The sequence below is a fragment of the Protopterus annectens genome, chromosome 15.part0 (genome assembly GCF_019279795.1).
Source record: "Protopterus annectens isolate FY-2018-M chromosome 15.part0, PAN1.0, whole genome shotgun sequence".
In the NCBI taxonomy this organism is placed as follows: domain Eukaryota; kingdom Metazoa; phylum Chordata; order Ceratodontiformes; family Protopteridae; genus Protopterus; species Protopterus annectens.
The window spans coordinates 478,479,921-478,505,363 of NC_056749.1; the positions used below are offsets into that span (position 1 = coordinate 478,479,921).

At 39.6% G+C, this 25,443-nt stretch overlaps 1 protein-coding gene across 3 annotated transcripts in view; it reads left to right on the top strand.

Annotated features, from left to right (window-relative positions):
* The window catches only part of COL4A6 (collagen type IV alpha 6 chain), a 4,024,271-nt gene that overhangs the window by 3,626,016 nt on the left and 372,812 nt on the right, over positions 1 to 25,443 (top strand). For all 3 annotated transcript variants that reach the window (XM_044057202.1, XM_044057203.1, XM_044057204.1), the window contains one exon: positions 15,625 to 15,696. In XM_044057202.1, coding sequence (XP_043913137.1) covers positions 15,625 to 15,696 — 72 coding nt within the window. The remainder of the gene's footprint in view (positions 1 to 15,624; positions 15,697 to 25,443) is intronic.

The window sequence follows — 25,443 nt, forward strand, 5'->3', positions numbered from 1 at the left end:
ATCAATGGGCAGAGGCACAAAAACAAATTACAGCTCTCATGGACATGAGAGCCATTCAGCTGGTACCTACACAGGAGCAAGGCCAAGGATTTTACTCAAGACTCTTTCTAGTCCCCGGAAAGGACAATGCCTGGAGACCAATTCTGGACCTTTCAATTCTAAACACCTTCTTACAAGTACCCAAATTCAAGATGCTAACACTACAGCAGCTTCTTCCCATGTTGGGCAAGAAAGCATAGCTAGTAACGCTGGACCTCAAGAAGGCATACCTGCATGTCCCTATCAGACAAAATTGCAGAAGATACCTCCGTTTCATTGCAGGTTCAACCCATTACCAATTCTCTGCACTGCCCTTTGGCTTATCCACTGCGCCCAGGGTTTTCACAAAATACCTGGCACCAGTAATTACATACTGCAGACAAAGAGGAATTCAAATATACCCATACCTGGACGACTGTCTCATCCAAGCAGAAAGCAAGGACATCCTCTTACAACATCTGGCTTTTGTAAAACATCTTCTAAGTTGCCTAGGGTACACAGTAAACGAAAAGAAATCAAAACTAGTACCCTCACAAAATATGACATTCCTGGGTGCCAGCTTGAATACAACGGCCCAGAAGGCTTATCTGATGCCAGACAAACAACTACAACTGACTCAATATTTCAAAACAATGGCAACAAATACCCAACTCCCTGCAAGAAACATTCTGCAAGCCTTGGGCTTCATGGCATCTTGCATACTACTAATACCATTTGCAAAGCTGCATATGAGGAAATTACAGTGGTACCTAAAAAGCGTATGGTCTCAACACAGCCACAGCTTGGACATAATGATATTTCTCATTCCCTGCCTTCAACAAGAGTTTCTATGGTGGTCACAGACATGTCACCTCAACAAGGGTCTGCCTTTCACCTTGCCCCCAGCCAGGCAAACTATGACAACAGATGCATCGGACAATGCCTGGGGGGCACACATGGCAGGACAGTGCATTCAAGGCATATGGACTGCAGATCAAAGGAATCTGCACATCAATCAAAAAGAAATGCTAGCTGTACAGAATGTCCTGACAGCCTTCAAGAACCTCCTGCATCCTGGACAGCTTACAATAAGGATGGACAACACCACAGTAATGTGGTACATAAACAAACAAGGGGGTACACACTCCTGCCCTCTATGCAGGAAAGCAATGACCTTGTGGAACACAGCACTGTCTTACCAAGTTCAGCTACAAGCTCAATTCCTGCCAGGAAAAAAGAACACATTGGCAGACGACCTCAGCAGAAACATCAAGGATCCCCACGAGTGGAAACTGGATCCACAAGTATTTGCAATGATAACTCAAAAATGGGGCCGCCCAGACATAGATCTGTTTGCCAGCCCCCAAAACTATCAGCTAACAAAATGTTGTACAAGGACGCTTCACCATCAAGCTTGGAAAGTGGATGCACTCTCATTCAGTTGGAAAAACCTGACAGTATATGCCTTCCCTCCATTGCCCCTTCTGTCAAAGGCGCTTCTGAAAGTCAGGAAGGAGAGATCCAGAATGATACTCATAGCCCCAGACTGGCCACGCCAGCACTGGTACCCACTACTAAGGAATATGGCCCAGGGCCCACCTTGGATTTTACCACAAATTACTCATTTGCTCACACAACAAGACAATCAGATTCTACACAGCCAGCTCAAAACCTTAAATTTGGCTGCATTGCAAATCACCTAAGCAACCAGCCAGCTCCTCTTCCTCAAGCAGTTATGGATGTTATTCTGGAAGCTAGGAGGCCCAGCACCAGGAAGGCCTACTCGGACAAATGGAAAAGGTTTTGCGCCTGGAACCAAGCTAAAGGCCAAAATACCCTTCAGCCTCACATTCCTCAGATTCTACAGTATTTAACTGAGATGTTGCACAAAGGACTTTCTTTTTATCTATTAAAATCCACGCCTCAGCTGTTTCAGCCCACTACAACACGGATCCTCCCTTATTTTCACATCCGCTTCTAAGGCAGTTTCTCAGAGGGGCCAAAAACATTAGGCCCCCCAGGAGAGCACCAACACCAACCTGGGACCTCAACTTTGTTCTGGAAAAACTTACGCTACCTCCTTTTGAACCAGCTTTCTCTGCTGATCTAAAGTTTATACCATGGAAGACTGCCCTGCTGCTAGCAATAACTTCAGCCAGAAGAGTCTCAGAGCTTCAGGCACTAATGGCAGTAGAGCTTTTCCTCATTTTCCATCGACAGAGTTTCTCTACGAACTAATCCCTCCTTCATGCCTAAGGTGGTATCCAGTGTGGCTCTAAATCAAACCATCCACTTACCCACCTTCTTTCCAAATCCATAGAACAAAGGAGAAAGACTCCTGCACTCCTTGGACATTCACAGGCAACTACGTTACTACTTGGATAAAACTAAGGTTTTCAGAAAATCTGACCAGCTCTTTGTATCCTATGCTGCAGCTTCACAAGGGAAGGCTATGTCAAAACAGACCATTTCCAAATGGATAGGACATTGCATTCGTTTTTGCTATACCCATCATGGAAAACCAGTTCCTGCTACCATAAGGCCCCACTCTACCAGGGCAGCAGCTACAACTACAGCCTTCCTCAGGGAGGTGCCAACCAAGGATATTTTGGAAGCTGCAACTTGGAGTTCAGTACACACCTTCACCAAACACTACCACTTACCACTTTACTCTAAGACTAGAGCTGGCTTCGCCACTGCAGTTCTGCAGGGCCTTCTAGCCTCCTCTAACCCTCTGTGACTCCTCCTCCCATCGTTAGCTTTGGGATTCTACCCAAGTGTGATGACTGCAGCAGGGTAACACGATGAACATAGTACAGTTTTGTACCTACCATAAATGTAGATGTTCGAGTGTACACCCTGCTGCAGTCCAGGTTACCCTCCCTCCATCCCCTCTGACCTAACTAACTAAATCTTTACAATACCTTTGTGATGTATTTGCTGATAGCTGGAGGGATGTTGTGTTTGTGCTAAATTGTTTAGATTGGTACTAATTACTGACCACCTTTTTGGGGGCACCTGACATCTGGGGCAAGAAAAATTGAAGAAAATGGCGTTGGATGCATCATATATACCCCTGGTGCACTGACGTCAGGGAAGAAGCGACAGCAACCGACGCTGGACCAAGACTTTGAAATTCAGGCCGACTGCGGGACTGCCTGACGACAGGATAACCCAAGTGTGATGACTGCAGCAGGGTGTACACTCGAACATATACATTTATGGTAGGTACAAAACTGTACTTTCTTCATCACATGCTGTCCTGAGAACTGATTTAATCAATTTCTCCTTCCCAGGTGGAGAAGTTTTTATTCAAGGTTGTTCCCAGAGCCAAAGAAATAAAATGCTTACAGACCAGTTCTAGATCTTTCTGTCTTAAACCTGTTTGTGATATAGCCCGCATTCAAAGTGATATCACTTCATAACCTGTTACTTCTTATTCTTCTTTCAAGTTTCCTGTTAACACTTGACTTAAAAGATGCTTATCATCAAATCCCTATGCATCTAGACTTCAGATGTTTCTTAAGGTTTTGTTTGTCTGGATCACATTATCAGTTCTCTGCTTTACCCTTTGGACTATCCACTGCACTAAAAGTGTTCACAAAGTGTCTAGCTCCAGTTATAGCTCATTGCAGGTTACAGGATATCCATGTTTTTCCGTATTTAGATGACATGCTTATCTTTGCAGAGACTTTCTCAAAGTGTCAGGAATCTCTTCTTTGGGTGAGAGATAGCTTACACAAACTGGGATTGCAAGAGAACATTCAAAAGTCTTTACTGACTCCATCATACAGTATTGTGTTTCTGGGATGTCAACTAGACTCTTCAGTTGAAAGAGCTTTTCTTCTGCAGAAAAAAATAGATCTATGTGTAGATGTATTTCTAAGGTTTTCCACTCATATTTCAGTCACTTCAAGGGAATACCTCATGATTTTGTGTCTCATGGCATCTACAATTTTCATGATACCCCTGGCAAGACTCCACATGAGAAGGATACAGTTGTACCCGAAATCTCTTTGGTCCCAGCACCAGCAACTTTTATCTTTTCAAATCTCAGTGCTGGGGTTTTCCAGGAGAAAAATCATTTGGTGGAGACAACAGATATTATTAAATCCAAGTCTCCTCTTCTTCCCTGCTCCAAAGCAGTCCACAAATGTCTCTGACATTGCTTGAGGAGTAGTTTAAGGTGGGATAAAAGTACAGGGTTGTAGGACACAAATGACAGATGCAAGCCCATAAATGTTAAAGAGATGCTTGCCCTGATCAAGGCACTCAACTCTCTGAACCATCTGTGGTTCCCAGGGCCCTTTAAAGTGGTTACAACAATGCATAGTCATGTGGTCCATCAACAACAGGGAACTAGATTGTATCCCCTTTGCAGAGCAGCCATGTTAATGTGAGATGTTGCTTCACAGTACAGTCTCACTCTGCAGGCATCCCACATTCCATCAGTTCAAAACTGTGTAGCAGCCAAGCTGAGCAGGACCATGGCAGAGCTTCACAAATGGAAACTGCACCAGGGGTCTTCCAGGATTTGAGCCATCTGTGGTGAGTCCCTCAAGTAGACCTCTTTGCTTTCTCTCTGAACAGTTAGTTACAAAATTCTTTTCCAGGACTTCCTGCAAGAAGGCTTGGAAGACAGATGCTTTTTCTTTTCCTTGGACAGGAATGTTTCTGTATTGTTTTCTACCATTTCCACTAATATCCAAGGTACTTCTAAAGATTCATAAGGAATGCCCCAAAATCATTGTGGTGACTCCCTTCTGGCCTAGATAGTCATGGTTCTCCTTTCTTTTGGAAATGGCCAGGGGCAATTACCATCTACTCAAACAAGAACAAGGGTGTTGGATACACACCAACATCAGTGAACTTCAATTGACTGACTGGGTGATGGGGTCTTGATTCATTTTAGGGACATGTTTATTGAGAGTGTGCAACAGATACTAATGGAGGCAAGAAAGCCTCCCACTAGAAAATCATGCGTTAATGAATGGAAAAGGTTTTGTAGTTGGTGTCAACAACATAAACAGCACCCATTCAGAGCTAGTTGTTCTCTGGTTTTATAGTATTTGTGTGAATTACTATCCTATGGCCTTTATTATTCCTCTGCCAAGGTTCATTTATCAGCCATTTCTGCATGTCTACCCACAGATCCTCCTTTTCAGTGCAGTCTCATATCAAAATGTTTTTGAAAGGGATTTTGCATTAGAGACCTCCAGAAGAAGAGAAGTTAACACTTGCTCCATTTAAACCAGCTAACCTGGATGACTTGAGTTTCTTAACACGGAAAACAGTTTTACTGATTGCTCTGACCTCTGCAAGAAAGGTATCTGAGTTGCAAACTCTTATGGTGAGTCAACCCTGTCTCATTTCCATAGATACAGGGTTTTCTTTGAGAACTAGTCTTCTTTTATGCCTAAAGTGGTATCTGAGTTTACTTTTCTTTCCTGAACATACAAATGAGGGAAAAAGGATACTATATCTAGGATGTCCACAGACAACTTGAGCACTGTCTTGACAGAATTATATATTTCAGATGTTTGGATTAATTGTTCATTTCTTGTGAAGGTAAGAAGAAGGGACAACCTGTATCAAAATAGACTATTTCCAAATAGTTGTCTAAGGATACTACCTTTTGCTATTCCAGGCAGGGTAAAAGTCCACTCTACCAGGGTGTTGGGTTTATCTATGGCTTTTTGGCAAGGGTAGTATTCTAGAACTATTCCAGAAGCTGCAACTTGGTCCTCTGCACATACTTGTACAAAACACTATAAGCTTGATTCCTTCTCTAGGTCTAGATCAGGCTGTGCTAGGACCATTCTCTTCTGGCTCCTGGACTCTTTTCATTTTCCACTTCCCAAATATAGTTAGATTGGGTACACTACCCATATAGCTAAGACTACTGCAGCAGTGATGAATATGGTGAATATAATACAGTTGTGTAAGTAAACTTACTGTAACAGTTGATGTTTGAATGATCACTGCTTTGGTAGCTGTTCCTTCCCTCCATCCTCCTTGCTTTTTGGTGTGAATTTTATACCAGGGTGTGGACATGTATTTTTTATTGTTCCTAACATTGTCCTTTCAGGGTTCAGCTTCCCTCTCTGTTTTTGCAGGAAAGCTCTGAAGAGCTTGATGCTCAACATTTGTCTTTTAGTCACCTCATCTCGAGCTGCATGAGAGTTTGGGCCCATGAAAGGTGCCCCGATGCTTTGGAGGCTGGCAGGACATGATTCATATAGCTAAGGCTACTGCAGCAGTGATAATTTGAACATCTACTGTTATGGTACTTACACATTTGTGCTTTCTCCATTCTGGAAAAAAATGCCATATTATACTTCTCCACAAGGGTGGCACTTCTACAGAGATATCTGTTTTCAGACCTGTTACCATCATAATTCCCCTTTCAAAAATACTGGAAAATGTCCATAAACAAATTACTCTATTGTTTCATAAAGGAACAGCTACTGACCACAACTCACTATTATTTTATATTGTGTGTAGTACATCTACTGTCCTCTTAACTTTCTCAGGCACCGTAAGTAAAACCAGAGATAAAGGCAAATTAGTATCTTCCTTATTCCCAGACTTGTCAAAAGCTTGCGAATCAGTGTCTCAGGAAAATTTCCTCTTACAATTGTCCACACTTGGCCGTACACAGTCTACTTTTCAGGAGTTCAGTAATTACTTGTCTGAACCTTATCCAGCAAATGGTCATATGAAATTCAACCCTTTCTCCTTATCTTCCCACCAGTACTACTATTCCACAGGGTGCTACCCTTTGTTACCTTCTATTTTATATCTTTATAAACAATATTTATATTTCTGTGCAATAAGCATTCGTGTACAATATGCAGATGATTCTACATCACCTTTTCCTCAGACAATATAACTAACTTAGAAAGGATTGCACAAAATGTTTTTAACTCCAGTGAAAACTGGATCCGTAACCATCAACTCCTGCTTAATCCAAAGAAAGTCATCTCCTTTTATAAGCATTTTCTACCTCCCAAGCTTTCTACATTCCATCAGAGCAAAACTTCAATGGTAGGACCTGTACGAACGTTGATCAATAAAATTTAAACAGAGGTCTCCTGGGAGCAAATCCATTCATGTGAAGCACTCATATAGATCTGTTTGCCTTCTTTCAGAACTGACATCTAGACAAATCTACACCAGGACTCCTTGCTGATAAGTCTGTATTTCAGTTACAGGAAAGTTACTGTTCCTTTTTCCAACCTGTCCACCCTTTCAATTTATTTCTAGGTTCACTCTCAAGTTGCAGAAGGGATCTCCAAAGACCATTGTAATGACTCCATTTTGGCCCAGCCTTCTGTGGTTCTCCCTTATAGAACTAGCCAAAGCCAATTACCACAAACATGTTAATTGATCAGATGTACTCTCATAACACCGGGGTAGTTTGATAAACCCCAGTTTTGAAAATATATATTCACTGACTGGATTATTCCTCTTTGATACTTTTTAGGCGAGGACATGCAGCCTTTATTAAAGGAAGCAACAAACCTTGATACTAGTAAATCTTATGTTGAAAAGAATTTACTAGTTGGTGCTGCAGTTATAAGCAAGACTTTACAGGGATTTAGTTCCACTTTTTTCTGTATTTATGAGTTACTGTCCTACGGGTTGTCTTACTCCATTAGCAAAGTGTAAATGGGGGCCATTTCAGCATGTCTGTCCATTGATCCACCTCTTTCTGCTCACACTTTGCCAAATCTGTTTTAGAAAAGGGTTTTATGTATATAAGACACTCAGGAAGCAAGTGGCATCTTACTAGGATAGTAACTTGAAGCTAAAAATTTTAAAGCGGTCTACATTGGTTCATGAGTTTGAAGATCGTTTTCCTCTTTGCTCTGACACCTGCAAGAAAGCATCTGAGATGCAAACTCTCATGCTGGTTGAATCCTATTTTGTTTTCCGTAGAGTCATTTTTTTTCTGCAACAAATCCCCCATTTATGCCATCTGGGTTTATTAACAATCTAGTTCCCTACCTCCTTATATTTAGTTTTTAACTTCAAACAATGAAGAAAGATTCTTCATACTCTGGACATGAAAATGCAATCCATATATTTTCTTGTCAGAATGTTGCCCCTTGGGAAAACTTTCTAACTGTATACTTCCTACAATGGGTCATATATAAGTTAATGCACATCAACTCAGACATTTACTAGTTGATTATCCATTATTATTTTTGTTATTCCCACCATAATAAATCATTTTTAGGCAGATTCTAGGCACATTCTGTTAGAGACTTATTTTCTTTGATGGCATATTGGAACAGGATGTACTCTAGAAGCTTTCTAGAAGTATGTTCTATATTACTGGTTTATACTCCTACAAAACTCCTCCTCCAGGTCCAGTATAAGCTTGTTTGGGACCATTCACCAAGGTATCCTGGACTCTGTCAAGACTTCGGATCCAAAGCTCAGGCTGCACCTCTTACACAACTGCCTGCAGACCCTGCTATTATATCACTACTTGTTTGCTGCTCATTTGCTATAAATGAGGACCTCCATTGCTCAGGCATGGGCTCTCCACAAGTGAGATTTTTTTGGACATTTAACTGCTTAGAATTTTTTTTCTCTAAGAACTTTATTGTACCCTTCCACCCTTTTTACTTATAATATATACATATGTAGAAATACAGCTATATTGCGATTGGTATTCCTTTTATCATTCATTTTAAAATTAAAAATGAGTATAGTGTAGCATAGTTAATAGTAGAGTTTTGCTGTTGTTCTTGATCTTTTTTCTTGTTGTGGAGATTTTGTAGCCATGTAAGATAAATCTTTGGAGTTTAAAAAATGTGTGGCCAGTGGCCACAAGATAGACTTTGACACAAATTCTAAGTGTGTGTGCTGGCTCAGGACGGCCCACTTATGTGTTTATTGCTCTATCTTCACTTCTTTTGGTTCTAGGACAATCATCAAAAGTAAGGACAACCTAGTGTTTAAGGGACTTTTCTGTGCCTTTGTGGGAGAATTTTCCCAAACTCAGTCTCCTGCCTCTGGAGCTTCCCCGTTTGCCAAAAAATCCTCTGAGAGATCAAAGGGGGAAAAGGTTGCAGAAAAACCTAAGGAGAAAACAAAGGAGTCCAGAAAATGCTCCCCAGACCATTCTTCCACTACTCTTGCTTCTTTGGCTCTGGTGCCTAAGTCATCTAAACCAATAGATATGACTTTTTTTTTTTTTTGGAACCTATTCTGATTGGATCCAACCCCCCTCCTTTCCTAGAGGTCAGGTTTCCCCAGACCTGGTTTCTCCTGGGATGCAATCCCTGTTTTTATAAAAAAGTCCTTTTCAGTGGTCCTGTACGTCACTTTCTTCTACTCTTCCTTTCTGTCAGTCTGGTCGGCCAGGAGTATTTCCAAAGCAGATGTGGACCAGATAATAAGGAAATGTCTCAGGATTTAATTGGGGGTCCTCTCAGTTTCTATCACTGTAGGCTCTGGGAGCTTAACTCCTTCTCATCATCAAGTTGTAGCTCCTACCATGATCCATTTTTCTGGTTTGGGCTTTATGGATCCATGTGTTACCCAGAGTTTTTCAAAATCAGATCTGAAGACCTGGGTTTCTTCCACTCTGATGCTATCTCTGGTCTGAATGGCTTGGGCCACCTCGGATCCAGAAGTATTTTGGAGCTGAAGAATCAGTACCAGATCCAGGGGAACAGGTTTGAATGCAAAGCGTTTGGAGCTGTCCTTCCTCTCAGATCCTTGGCACTGGCAGCTCAGCTCCAACATCAGCCCCGGAACCTAGCCAGGCAGAATTTAATTTTTTTTCTGAAGTGGTAGCTTCTGCCCCATTGGGAAAAACACTGGGTTCTCTCTGGGCTTCAGTATTCAAGGCTCTCAAGAAACCACTCTCCTTATCAGATGAGCGACCTTCTTTCACTCACTTGGTTCCACCCATTCCCCACAGAATACCCTTGATTCCTGAGCCTGCTCATTTAGTCTCATCAGGACAGCTGGGTCCATCAAGCTTCAAGACAGTCTGTATTGGGGACTTCCAGATGTCTTCCTTGTCCTCTCTGGAATATCCTACTGTGGAGGCTCCTAAAGCATATGTGTAAAAGGAGACACATTGACTCTCCCCAGGAGTCATTAGTCTTAAGAAACTGACTTTGATGAAGGGGAGGGAACACAAGATTCCCCCTTGAAGATGTCTCATTCAGAGAGTTCCTCAAACATTTGAGACAGAAAGGCAGATGGTCTCCTTCCAGGATGAGTTGGTGTTACCTGAGGCTTTCGGATCCAGCCCAGCTACATCTTGGGTGTTTCCTTTGGCTCATGAAATAGTGGATCTCATCTTCAAGCAGGCATAGAAGGAGACAGGTGTTGGCTTAATCAATTCCACATAAACCAGACAAGTATTTATTATCTCCAAAGGACTGTCAGCACTAGAGTAATGATCCAGCAGTCAATTCCATGGTAGTGGCAGCCACCACTAAGAAAGAGCTCGTGGAAGAGAGCTCTTCTGTTCATCCCCTAACAGGGAGCCCAGGGTGTTGTACATGTTTGGGAAGTGGATTTACACTTCAGCTATCTTTGCTTTGAAAATGCTGAATTATTGGCACATTTCACAAGATTCTACAGGGATTTGACTAAGGAACTTTCCAAATCCCTTTACGGGTCCATATCTGCAGAGGGCAAGAAGACCATGGATTCACAGCTGGCCACCCTATATTCCCTTTCCAGTAAGTCAATGCACCTAATATGTAATGCAACAGAGGGCATTTAAGAGCTGCATTTACCAGCATTACAGTAAGGAGATATGCCTGGATTTTATTGAGACTACATTTATAAGAAAAAACATTTCTTTCTTTATTAAAAATGTCTGTATGTGATACATAACACTGTTGTTAACACTGTTAAGCGACAGTAGTACACATCCTAAGAACTTGTAGTACTATAAACTAATGCAGTATCATTCAATTTCTGTTTTGCAGAAATAAGTTAATGTTTGTAATTGTATAGAATATGCAACGTGTCAGCTCTGGGTAGTGTTAACATGGGGGTGCTGCCATAAGTATGTGTTATATTAAGAAGGCAGGTAGGCTCCACCCGTTGTGATGCATCTTAACGTGGTGTTTGTAACTGGTACACGCTCAACTCTATGCAAACCCAGCTCTGTGTAATTAAATGTAATTTAGTTTTGTCAGCAAAATACCCTTGCTGCTCCTGAAGTAAACTGTCTACGTTTATAATAGTGTAAGATGTATAATGTTGCAATAAAGGGTAAAGAAACACTTAAAAGCAGGACAGAACATTATTTAGTTGTCCATTTCAAGTTTCCACCATAACTGAGAAGGGCCATCCATTGTATAGAAAGTGGCAGAGTGAAATGTGTGTACATTATACTTATTCTGCTTATGTGTATGTTTGCCATAGCAGTAAAAGCCATCTATTATCTATATTCTAGAAGATATATATGGCAGTTAATATAAAAGTGTTCCATGAAGTTACTCCACTAATGTAATGTACTCCTTTAATGAGAGGATATTCCCTTCAGATATTACCAAAAAGTTCTAATATGTAACAGCTTTATTCATTATTCAGCCACTTCACCCCAGAACTTAACTTACAAAAATGAGACTCTGCACATTCTATTGAAGTATCCCATACATTTTGTTATAGCAATACATAGACATGTCTTACCTAAGGATCACATTTTTCTGCCTTAGCTTGTATTCCGAATCTAATTAATTAGCAGTTACTTTTATTTCCTTTTAATTCCATTATTAAAACAATTAGGCAACTTACTACACATCAAAACTTCACTTCTGTGGATGGATATGACAATTTGCACATTACCAAGCAAGCTATATGTCAGTCCTCTTGATCTATTTGGAAATATTATTTAGTAATTTGAATGCAAAGGCTAATACTCTGCAGTAAAGTCTGAAGATTTGAAGAACTATTTCATAAATAGCATTACATATGTTTTCATGTTTGTACAAATTGTGTTATAAATTATGTTGCCCTATATTAGACTGCTCTTCCTTTTTCACACATTCAGTATTAGAAAATTTTTAAAGTCATATCTGTGGTAAATAGAACTGAATCATATTATATCATTAAAATAATTATTCTATAAGTAAAAGTATTACATTTTAACTATCCTATGAGCTTCCTCGCTGAAATTGTTAGTAAACTTTTAGTAAGTGTTCTACATTTTTCCCATTTGTTCCTCATTATGAGGGGCAGTGTTCCTCATTTTAGAGATGGTAGGTTGAGAGCTGTTACGTAACAGTCAAAGTGATGGTTCATCCTATGTATACACTTCTCACATTCTGGTATTTGTAGACATATTATGATGTGAAATAAGAAAGTAGGGTTCTTTCTGGCAATCTGCCATGAATTTTGTAGGTAACTGTTTGAACTTTAGTAATAAAAGCTTGAGAGAAGATGCGTCTCTCTGTCTTCTACTCGGATAATTATTAGCAGCACTTTTTTGTTTGTTTTTAGAGGTTGCAGTCCTCTTCTCTTCAGTGTAATGATCTTCTTGCATAATTCTTATAGGATCTTTTCTTCAGGCCTTTGACAAAATAGCTGGAGATATGTGGAATGTGTCTTCATTCTGTCTTACACCGCTGGCCAACACCATGACCAGTATTTGGCCATGTCAGTGAGATGCTAGTTATGAATTAACTATTTGGGAAATAGATTAGATTTGAGGTAGCTGCCTTTGACTAGAAGTCCTGATTGTGAAACATTGTTTATTGATTGGTGTGGTTAAGTACCTGCAAAACTGTATTGAAACTGTACATTTTTCTTTGAGCTGGACTGATTGAATATCCCAGTGTTGTAGAGTACAATTTTAAGATAAATGCTGTCCTGGAAAAACGCCTCGACTCCCTGCCTCTCACCTAGACCAACACACTAACTAGGTGTTGAACTTCCTTCACCTCAACTAAGTTGTTGTTTGTATTTTCTGACATCATAATATTGACTTTGGTTGTCAAAACTGTGAAAGCCGCAAGAGAAACTTCACAGGGGTGTATTACATTTCATTGTCATGCGATAATGTCAGAGTGTAAATGATCAAACCTAAACTGTCAATCATTTCATGATTTCACTGAAAATGAAAAAAGTCTGTTTTTGAATGGGGCAAGCTGCTCTGGGTTATCTTGCTGTTATGTGGTTGCTGTTTTTTCAAAGACAGAAAAAGGCATTAGAGCTGATTGGGAATCAGCTTCTTAACTCATTAACACCTATGTGATATGGAATGTCACACCTCTATTAGCCTACATACATCACTACATTCCAAAGCATTTTTGGGAAATCAACGAAAAAGCATAATACAAAATAAATGTAGATATTTTATGAATAATATAAGCTAATACAATAATACAAACAGAAATGCTATCAGTAAGTCTTTTTTGCATTAATAATAGTCTGTGCAGTCACAGTCTTTATATCAATTTATAATGCATTATTATGCATACAAACTGAGAATGGTATTGTTCTCTAATGTTTCACGAACAAATTGTCACACTTTGGAAAATGTACAACAAAGATGTATTTTGTCAACTTACTTTGGTTAGCCAGACAATAACAGCAAAAAGTTCCTTTCTATTTGCATGATTACTAAGATATTTACAGAAATATCAAGAATTATGACTGTATAATTAGCAATACATATAACCATGAATACTTCTCAAGATGTGCAATGTAGAATGCAAATATGAATCTCAGTTTTCTTCAATGTCATCTAAGGTTTTATCTGATGTCATTTAATACTTTATAGGTCACAAAGTTTTAGAAATATTAAGTAAATATGGAAACATTTCACGGTTTCATAATTACTAGGAAATAACTACCAATATCTCTAGTATAAAGTACTGTAATTGCACATTGATAATGTGCTTTTCTTTCTCCCACCAGAGCATTTCACTCTATGTCCCTCAATAGCATGTAGGTCACTCAGTTATGAAAATATGAATGCAAATATGAAAATATGAATAATAGGGGAAATCAGTGGTTAATTTCTCTACTGCAGAACATCTAGATTAACAATCTTAGTATCCTTTTGTAAATTACACATTTTATTTCTAATATGTCCTAGTATTAATTGGTGGCTCACTTTGTTAAGGAAGATAGACCCAAAAATATCTGTACAACTTAAGTAGCTATGGGTGTTGATTAGATGAATATAAAAATGGTGTTTTAGGCTTGTATAAGCTAAACATTATTCGCTTTTCCTGAGTGAGATAGAAGAATAGTGGGAAATGTGCCCTTAAACCAATGCAGTGTAGTCTTGGAGTTGGTGTATATATTTAGGGGGCATAGGGCCACATTCCCTCACAAGAGTTTTGCCCGCTAGAAAAAAATTATTTTTGTTTTTTCAGTTTCAGCATGCTCATGATTGACCATTTGTGTTCGGTCATTTATACATTGATGCACTGCCATTTTGAAATAATGTCATGATTCCACTTCAAGGAACTACTGCTTGTTGAACAGTCCAATAACTGTATATGGGTATTAGAAAGTAGGAACAGTATGCTGTTAGTAACTCTCCCCAACTCTGAGGAGTGTGCATGTAGGTGACCTTGCTCATAAATGCACATAAACACCAATGCCATATAATATTGCTAGATATACAGTCTGAGTGTTGTAGTTGTTAATTTATTTTTAATGACTTTTGACTGTCATTTAATATTTTTTAGGTTGGTGCTGATTTCAGCATTCCAACTGTCTCAAGAAAAAAATTGTGATGTCCTTCGCAGCTACTATGACCTCCTGGCAGAGCATACTTGATAACATGGAAGTACATGTCACTAAAAAATGCTTCCTTTTTCATTGGCCTTGCCTGAACCATTCCCCCAAACACTTTCATTCCCTTTACTGAACTGTATGTAAATACACCAGTGTGTTCTTTCACCAGATTGGTCCTGCTGTAGAAGTGAAATCTTTATGGGCTGTGTGCTTTGAGTATCCGTGTACAGTGTGAGGATCAGGGGCAGGTAATTCCATCGTACAGTAAATTAAACCGGTTTTGTGGCTACAGCCATATTGGTTTGAACATGCAGGGGGTTGGGGATGTCAGCACTGAACACATATATCATATGCACCCTACTTCTCAGAATTATATGAGACCCCTGTGGAAGTTTGTGCCCTATTCCAGGGATATCTCCACCAGCACCTTTGCCTACAACCTCCACAATGAGAGCAGAAATCTGGTTCCCAGTCATAACCTGCTATCTTCCCCAGCTCCTGCCAGCCTTTGTTTTTTTTTATATTAGTCGAAAATGGATTAATGGCAGCTTTGAAAGTCCTATTTCAATATCACCAAGCCATTCAAGAAAGGACTTAATTTCCCATGGTTTCTACCACTGTTTACAGAAATTATCAGCTATTGTTGTGTCTGAAGTACTACCTCTGTCCTCTATACCTGTTTCCCAAACAACATTATTGTTTTCTTGCATGATTATTACATGATGATTACTTTTATTTGTGCAAAAAAGTTTATTCATCTGTCAAGACGAATTCTGTCAGACTTGGACTATGGTAGGCTGCTGCAACAGTTTACAGTTGATATCTCTTTTGACACTTTGATTCATGAAGATATTTTTACTTTTCCATCAGGCTTCCCAGGACCTCCTGGTCTGCATGGGTTGAATGGACTGCCGGGCCCCAAAGGACCACCAGGAACTCCAGGTAGGGTTCATGTCATTCTATAATACAGATGAAAAAGGGACAAATGTTCATCATTAGGTCACTAGTGTTGTAGTAGCCTAAGCTATATGGGTACCAGCCAACTTCAAAAGTTTAAGAGCATGTTTCATGTGCCCTAATTGCTGAACAACTTGAGGACAGTGGTATAAAGTCAGTGATTATGGCATAAAACCTTCAGAACTTTCTTGTCATCAAAGTACACTCTTTTCTGCTGGCTTTAATTGATCACTGATCAGCTAACACTTCTTAAAGTCTGGTCAGATAAGCACCTCATGAGGAATACTTTCTACATTATCAATTTTTGTGAAGAAAATTTTACATTTCATGTCTGAAATCATTGCTGGAAGCAAGATCTGGAGTCTTTAGTAGCTGTCACTAAAAAAATTTACCTTAAAACTTATATTTTCATCAGGGTTCCTTGTTGGGATATTATTTGTGCAAAAAAAGTTTTATTCTTCTGTCAAAAATTATAGCTAGGAGCTAACACTAATGTTTTAGGGATTCTCACAAAAATAATTTTTCAGTTAGGTTGTAGCACCTATTGTCCATGTCTTTGTGACTTGCTTGTCAGGCACTTTTTCAGTAGAGACATGGACCGTGCTTCAAGGTGTTTGGTCCTTTCATCCCTCATTCACAAAAAGAAAAAAAAATTGTAAGAATATTCTGTTTTGAAGCCGGGATCCTACCTCCACTGCCAATGGCTGACTCTACTATGGCCTTTTCGGGTATCAAGGACCACTTATTGCTTTCTCTGTAGCTGTTCGGCTGTCCTTTTCAGGCAAGGGAGAATCACACTTGTCGATATTGGAAGACAGAGAATGATTTACCACAAAAGCACCCTGAGAATCTTGATTCCTGGGGAAAGGACTAGTCTTCAGGTTAGTATTTTTCTTGGGGGGGGGGGGTCTTCCATGAAAAGAAACCATAAAAATAGACATTTTTCTTCTCCTGTATCATATGGGATCAACAGAAAATATTGGCTGGGATTTTCTAAGTATTTATTTCAAGCACTTCAGTCTTTATATTCTGAAATGATTTTCCACTTTCTCATATTTTCAGTCTGAGTGGTAGGAATTAGCTTTAGATTATGTTTCTCAAGATCCTACCCTATAGGTAGGTATGACTTTCCGGTAAGTTTTTCTTCTGATTCCCCTTCTGAACAGTTATCCTTTTCTGATACTGTTGCCAAAATGAAGGAGTTATTTCAGTGGGAACTAAAAGAAATAGCAGAATCCCGAAAAGATATTATGACAAATGACAGTCCAATTTGCGTCAACCTGCAGCTATTCCTCCTGTGTTACTAGCATTAGAAGATGCTTTTATTGCAGCCAAGAGTTTGTCTGACAGGCAGCTACCTACCCCAAGAAGTCTGATAAATTATATAAGATTTCTCAGAGCCTCAAATATTTGTTTTTCAAACTCGACCAAATCCTGCATTGATTCATTTCTCAAAATCATCATCGGCCAAAGATGAAGAAAGCCTGTGCTACTTTTTGGAAGAAAGTTAATACTTCCAAATAGCTTTCTGAATAATGAATTGTCATGTTGGCCTCCGCTGACACTATGAGAAAGCTAATTGTTGAAATTTGTTTTTCAGAGACTAAGACATCTCTGAATTATTATATCTTCTGCATCCCAGGTAACCAATCAATTTCTAAAATGTTTTTATGATGCTGCTGATGCTGTTCCTCAAGCAGCTGCCACTGGACCGGTGATGAGAAGATTTGTTTGGATATCTTCCCACAATTTATCAGAGTATGTCAAAGCTGAGTTCCTGAATGAACCCCCCCCCCCCAATAAAAACTTATTATTTGGATCTTCCTTTGCTGAGGTACTTAAAAGGTTGGATGGAATATAAAAGTTAATTCAGGGGGGTTACCACAGATTTTTCAACCTTCCATGCCAAAATACAATAAGAACTTTCTTTCCAATTCAGGTACCTTTTATAGGAAACCAAGTAAATAATCTCTGCAAGGCATAGATAAACTTCAGAAGGCAATCAGGAGGAGGTTCAAAAAAGAAGATAAGAACTTTCCAGATTGAAGGATAGTATAACAAAGCAGATTGACTACATGCCTCTTCAAGATTCTCCCCTGTCAATCCTGGTATTTCAGCAAATCTTTTCAAAGTCTAGGTTTTCACTTCCCTCTATGGCAGCAGATAACCTCAGAGATCTGGGTTCTGAAAATTACTCAGAAAATCTACAACTGGCAGTGGGACTCACAACCCTTTTCAAGGGATCCCTCTGCATCCATCCAATTAAATATCTCTTGTTTCCAACTATCCTAGTTCAAATGCTAACTCAGGGTGCTATAGAACTTGTTTCCCTAGATGAAATAGGGAAAGGATTCTATTCAAAAGTCTTTTCAGATGCACTAGAAATAAGGATCTTGGGGGATAACCCTTTGAAATATTTGGACCCACATGAGCATGTCCCATAATGTCCGGACTGACTTGCCAAAAATCCATACATAATATATTACACCTTAGATTGCCATTTCTCAGAATATTCCCTTTTATGTGAGGTATGGTGATCTCAGAGTTGGTATGTGTAAGTCTTAGGGGCACAGAAGGAGAAGTTTGAAGGAGAATAGTGATGTTGACATTCACTCTTAGTCTAGAGTTTTTCCTGCATGTCTTGACTCAGCATTTTGAGTGCAGACATTTCAATAGGGAGCCAGCTTGGAGACCTGTCCTAGACCTTTCTTTTCTATTTCTTCACGTCAAAGTCACAAAATTCAAAATACATTCTCTACAGTTTCTGTTATCTCTTCAGTTTTCTAATAGCTCTTGATTTAAAATATGCTTATCATCATATTGCAGTAGAAACAGTCTCCCTTCTTCCTGCTTATGTTTTATTCCAGGTTGTGGTACTTTTTCCTTTTCCCTTGCTTTATAAAACCTACTTAGCTTTTACTTAGCTGGCAAGGATCTAGCCTTTCTTAGTCTGAGGCAAGAAAGGTTTTGGTGCCCTGACCACTGACTTTATACCACTTTCTTGAGCTGTTCCAGTAGTTAAGGGTACATGGAAAGTGCCTTAAGCTTTGGAAGCTGGCCAGTTGTCATACCCTTGACAGGATATAACCCTTGTAGCTACTGCAATAGTGATCTATTTAAGTATCTAGTGTTATGGTAAGTTTACTTACACAACTGTACTTTCTGCGTACGTCCTGTTAAAGTCACACTTTTTTTTTTTTTATTGCAAAACTTTGATTGAAAAAATTTTTTTTTTTGATGATACATAACATTTTTATTACCAACAGGAAACTGTGATTTATATTATTGTGTCTTCCCACAGTTCTTGATACATGCTGTATGGGAGCATATTTAATATACATAATTGGAACCTACCACTTTGAAAGTGGTGCCCTGCAAACAAGTCTTGTTGTACTAGTAAAATATTTAAAGCAATATGGCAACACAGAAAAAAGACAACTTGTAGGTTGCCATACGTTTATTATAACTTATAATTACTACAAGAATTCTGTGCAAGTGCCACATATATATGAAGAAGCATTTTCATTTACATTTTGAAAAGTAGTGCTGTTTTTTCTGCTTTTTGTATCTGAGGAAATTGTTCTGTTAATGCTTCTGGTGCCATGGTTAAAACATTTCTTCCTGCAAACGAGAGCCTGGAAGACCTTTTGGAAGATGACAGTGCCAGTCTAGAGGACAGACGGCACCAGAACCAGTGATTGCATGCCTGTATTCATCTGTAGGGTAAGGGTCAGGGATAAGTGCGGTGTTGTGACTTTTCTTTTTTTTTTTATGACAGTAGCTAGGCTGCATGTTTTATTTACATTTTCAGGTAGTAGAGTCAAGTGAATTCTAGTATCATTGTGTCAAATTCAAAGACCTGTGCCTGCAGTGGTGAGGACAAATTCTGCTACTGATGCTGCTCCCAGCTTCTGAGACTGTTGCTAGGAGTAGCAGTAGACAAGATTCTGACAGTGGCCTTGGCTGTATTCTTATTCAAAAACAGTGCCTAACACTGCTACTCTCAAGTGATGTAATGGTGCTAAAAACATGTGAAAATATTTTCTTCAGCAGTGAGTCCCCATCACTGCTGCCACTAATAAGACTACTAAGTTTGTTTAATGGGTACTGCTGCATTCAATAAGCAGAACTTTTCAGTTAATCTCCTTTGTGTTTCATATGGGATGTAAGGTAGTTCCCCCTTTTCTTCTGAGCTACTGCAGTTGTACTTATTAGTCTTCATCATCATCATCATCATCATCATCATCATCATCAACCACTTTTTCTCATTATCTACATGGAGTTGGGGTGTCATGTCACTTGTCGACATTTCTGTCTATTCAGTGCCACTCTCCTATCTTCTTTGACACTCATGCTTGATTGCTGCAAATCTTCTCTCACACAGTCCATCCACCTCTTTGCTGGACACCCTCATTTCCTATTACCTTCTTTCTGTTTGTCCCAAATCTTCTTCACCAGATTGTCTTCTACCTTCTTGCACATGTGCCCAAATCACCATAACCTCTTCTATTTGACATTTCTGCAATTGGAGCTACTTTGGCTTCTGCTCATGTCCTCATGCCTTCGTGTCTCACAGTGTGCATCCTATTGCCTGTCTCAGGCACTTCATATCCATCACCTCTAGCTTCCTCAGCTGCTCTCCCTTTACTTCCCAGGTTTCTGTACAATATAGTAGTACTGGTCATACCACTGGTGTGTATACCTTTCTTTTCAGATTCTTTGGCATTCTTCTGTCATATACTACACCTGACACTTGGCTGCAACCCCTCTCATTCAGACTTCCATTCTCCTCAACCAACCCTTCCAGATATTTGAAGTTGTTCATCTGTTCCACTGTTTTCTTTCTATGTCAGTCTTCTGCTTCTTCCAATTTCCAATTTGCCATTACAACTGTCTTATCTGTACTCATTTTTATCCTGTGTGCCTTTAGTTTTGCATTCCATTCCCCTACCCTTTGCTGAATTTCTTTCTCAGAGTCTGCCTGTGATGCCACATCATCTGCATACAGCAACTTTGTTGATCTGTCTCCTCCGACCTGTTTGCTGATGTAGTCCATCACCAGCAGGATCAGAAGTGGGTTCAGAACTGAACCCTGATTCAGGGTCAAGCCATCCAAGGGCACGACAGCCATCCCCAGGTGGGAACCCCTCTGTAAGGCCAAACACTGTTCATACTTGAGTCATTTGGTCCTTGTACATAGCTTGCATTAATTCTACCAATGTTTATGGGACTTCTTACAACTGCAGGACTGCCCAAATCAACTTTCCTGGTACTTTGTCATATGCTGTCTCCACGTGTAAGAAATCCCAGTTAGACACTTTCCTCATCTTTAGCTTCTTCTCAACTATCTGCTTCACTGCAAACATCACCCTTCAAAGAACTTTCATGCAGTGTGATAGGAGTTTGATAGCTCTGTACTGCCCACAGTTGTGAATGTCCCCTTTATTCTTGAACACTGGCACAAGTATGCTTATTCTCCAGCCATCTGGAATATGTATTTCTCTCCATACTACTGTGAGTACCCTCAGGAGACATTTCTCCCCTGTCTCATCCAACATCTTGATCATATCTGCTGTGACCTCATCTGAGCCTGCTGCACTAACTTCATTTTACTTTCTGCTGTTCTTGATTCTTCTAAGGTGTTTTTTTCCTCTTCTCTCACCATAGGCTAGTATTCCTAAACACTCTAAGCCAGAAAAACCTTATATGTGATTAAACCAGCCTGCCAAAAAGTAGGATATCTCTTGCTAAGTCTTCAACAGTTGCTTGATGGTTTCTTCTCTTTCTATGGCCTTCTTGTTGCTACCAATATTAGAAGGCTTTCATCAAGATATTACTCATCTAGCATCAGAACTTTAACATTCAGTATGAAAATTCTGGTTGCAGTTTAGTCCTATTAATTTCCTTGCAAAACAAGCATCAGTTTAAATAAGTTTTCTTTTTCAAATAGGTATAGAGAAGTGCATTAAAAATTTCATAAAAATAACAGACAGCCCATGTGTCTCATCATAACAGCTGCTGATTTCACCATGTAATCCAGTGAATTATGCAGTAAGTTGAATAAGACTACACTTTGACCACTAGAAAGCTATTAAGGATTTGTCAGTGGTAAGAGTAAGTGTAAAAAACACCACTGTGTTTTTTTTAAATTCCTCTGTGCAAAAGCACTGTTTCCATCACCAGGGAGTACCCTCTATAGCAACATTGAAGTAAAGTCCTTACTCCTCAGCACAGAGAATCCACCCTGTCAGCTAAAGGCTGTGTATCAAAGCCATCAGTGATGTCATTGTTGATTATGATGATCTCAGCATCATCTTCCATTTTTTATCTTCTGCTTTCTTCTCCATTTCCAGGGAAAGTGTCCACACTTATGGCACTATCGTTATTTATTGAAGATTGTATGTTTTTACACTAGTGTAGATCACCAGCAGTATACAGAATGTCAACATCACTAGATAGCAATAGTGCATCACTGTTGCTCTTCCATGTGTATCATCAACTACAGTCATTGCTGTCTGTTCATCACTAGAAACAGCTACTGAAACAGCTAAATATTCATCATAGGCTTTGTCAGAGCATCCATCAGAAAAGTCTTTGCCTAATGAAGAGAGAAGATTTCCTTCTCTTCCATCACCAAGATCTCAGCAAAATCTTTGCTGGTAATGTGTTAAGGTTTCCATAAGTTCTCTTACCAATATGTCAGCAGTGTTGACCACAAGGCTGGATGAAAAAAATGCAGCATTGCAAGTAGCTGGCTGTCACTTATGGAATGTTCTAAAGAAGACACACTTCTTTCTTCCAGTGAGTTGAGAAAAGAGAGAAGGTATAGGAGACTGCAGAGGTTTCCTCTCAGTCTCTCCTCTTTTTCTTTAGACTATGCCCAGTGAGGGTGGTATTCTGCAAGCATTCATGGGATTCCCTTGTCCCTCTCAAAGAACAATAGTTATGATGATTATGGGATTTCATGACATTGTTAATGATAAGGTCTAGAATTGTTTTTTGGAGTACTGCAAATGCTTAAGATTCACTCTATGGATTCATCCTGATGTTATGTAACCTAAAAGGGATCACAGAAGGCAAGGTGTGCTGCTAAATCAAAAGTGTCTTCATTGTATTGGAAGTAGACAGAAAGTTTATTTGTCAGAAAACTCTTTCCTTCCTAGACAGGCATCTTTTATCTCTATCAAGCTGCAGAAGGCATCAAACCATAAAAAGATTCCTCTTTTCTCACTGTTCTGCACTGACCCATGAGTAGAGGAAGCTGCATCACTAGAGCAGGAAGATTCTCTTAGCTTTCATTCCAGTTCAGATTTATTCAGTTCAGTAGAGAATGTGCTACAGAATCTCCTGATAGGAATGAGGTTTCTATCACTTTTCTTGTCCCTAAAAAAGCCAAGGACCTCAGGTCCATCATTGGTCTGGAGGACATAAATGAGTAAATTTCTGTTGGGAATACAAAATGTTAAATTTTCCGTCTTTTGGATGGACAAGACTGACCCACCCCCATCAGTCATTGTTATGTTTTCAGATTCAAAGATAATTTACAGGATTTTTATAGTTAGCCAAGGCCCTCTGTTTTCCTTGGCAATAGGTATACATACAGAGTATTTAAGCACTGTAGTGACTGCCATATAATAAATGAGAATGTTTATTTTTCTTTACCAGAAGTGAGACTGCTATTGACTATTTCCATACAGTTTTTCTAGACACTAAACCTTCTTGTTTAGCAGAGCATCACCTTCAGCCTCTCAAAATCATCTCTGATTCTTAAGTGGAAATTATTCTTCAATCTTGTTAGTAAATGGGTGATAGTTCAATTGATCTTTTTTCCCAGGGGGATTGCTTTCTTGTTTCAACATCCTCTTTATATCAGGAAATCGCGGGATAGCCTAAAGGCAATATTTTGTGGCGGTGGCTGTTTGTTGGTAGTTCTTGTCAAGTACATTGAAATCAGCAGTCTCTGGACCGTGGAATTTTTTTTATTGTATTGTTATTTATTTTTTGTTTGTCTGTTATCCAGGTAATCCGATTAGGTATGGGTACCTCTTTTCAGTGGTGAGTCAGCCAAGAGCAATGTCTGATTAAGGGACTTATTCAGTGTCACATAACAGGCAAATGGTGCTTGAGGATATCAAACCCATTTATTTATTTTTATTTATGTTTACCAGGGTAGTACACTAATCACAGCTGACTATTTGCAGCCACAGCCCAACTGAACAGATTCACAAAAAATTAAAGCAACTGTACACTCAAAAAATGAAAACATTTATATACAGATATCACAATCTGAATTTCACTGAAGACACTCAATACTTCTGTGATGTTTTGTGGCTCATGTCACCAGTGTTTTTCAGCTACTTCAGTATTATAATGTTTACACAATCCCCAGTGCAACAGTCTTGCCACATTATTAGGCCTTTCAGTATATAGCTGGGAGAGATTGTCAATGATGCCTGAGTGTGGGATAGTGTCAAATGCCTTGTCTAGGTCTAGGTAGGCTTTATGCACAGATTTCCCCTCGTCCAGGGCTCTGGTGACTGCCTTGAAGTCCACCAGATATAACAGACATGATCTCCCCTTGACAAATCCAAACTGGGTAGGATCTAGTGTTTAAAGATTACCTATATCTTTGTTGATAAGGTCCATATGATTCTGTCCATGGCCTTGCAGATAAGGCTAGTCAGGCTAATAGGTCTTTAGTTCCAGGAGTCAGTAGAAACACCACCTTTGTGCAAGGGGATAACAATGGCTGTTTTCCATTCAGTGTTTAGACTGTGATTGAAAAGAGTACCTAATGGTGATGCTAATTCTTGTTTGAGCCCATGTAGGATGCAGCCAGGGATGTTAGCAGGTCCCATTGATGCTGTGTTTTTGGCCTCAGAGAGGGATTTTATGACCTGCTCTTTAGAGAAACAAGGTAGGGGTGTTATGAGGTACATGTGGTGGGGACAGGGGAGTGAAGTTTTCACCAAACCTATCAGATAACATGTTAGCTATGTGTACCAGCTGAGTATATGTGTCACCATTAACTACCATTAACTACCAGTTCAGCGCAAATCTGTCCCTTACCTTTTAGGTTATGGATGTAACTAAAGAATGCCTTATGGTTGTCCTTTCTTGAGGAATCTAACTTGGATTTGAAGTTTGCCTTGGAGGACTTTACAAAAGGTCTTGTGTGCTTACTTAAGCTGAGGAGGGAGTGTCTCCAATTTAGAGCCTGCTCCTTCTTACTCTCAGACAGCAGTTTCTTCCTTTTATTGTAAAGCCTGCTAATGGTGGCTGTCCACCAGGCAGGTTTGCTCTTCCTCGAAGAGCTTGTTTTGGTCCTAACAGGTACTGCCAAGTTAATGCAGTTGTACAGGTGCTTGTATAGCATACTGGTGTAGAGTTCGGCATAGTTACCGGTTCCGCCTGAAGAGGAGAGGTGCAGTGAAGCTATTTATACCCTCCTGTAAGAGGTTATAATCTGCTTTGGAAACTTAAGTTCTGAACACCTACCATCATTTATGTTTTAAGGGATGCAATAACTGAATAAGAAGATATGCCGTCTTTTCACCAACAGTGTCAAAAAGCACAACTTGCCCAGATGTACCCAGAAGAGACATGCAGACAGTAAGAGGAAATTCCCAAAGTTATCAGCCCTTTCCTTTCAAATGTATATTTATTGCACCAATGCCTGAAGGTTAAGCTTATGTGTGGAAACATTTCAGCTTCTGAATCTTAAGTAGCTTA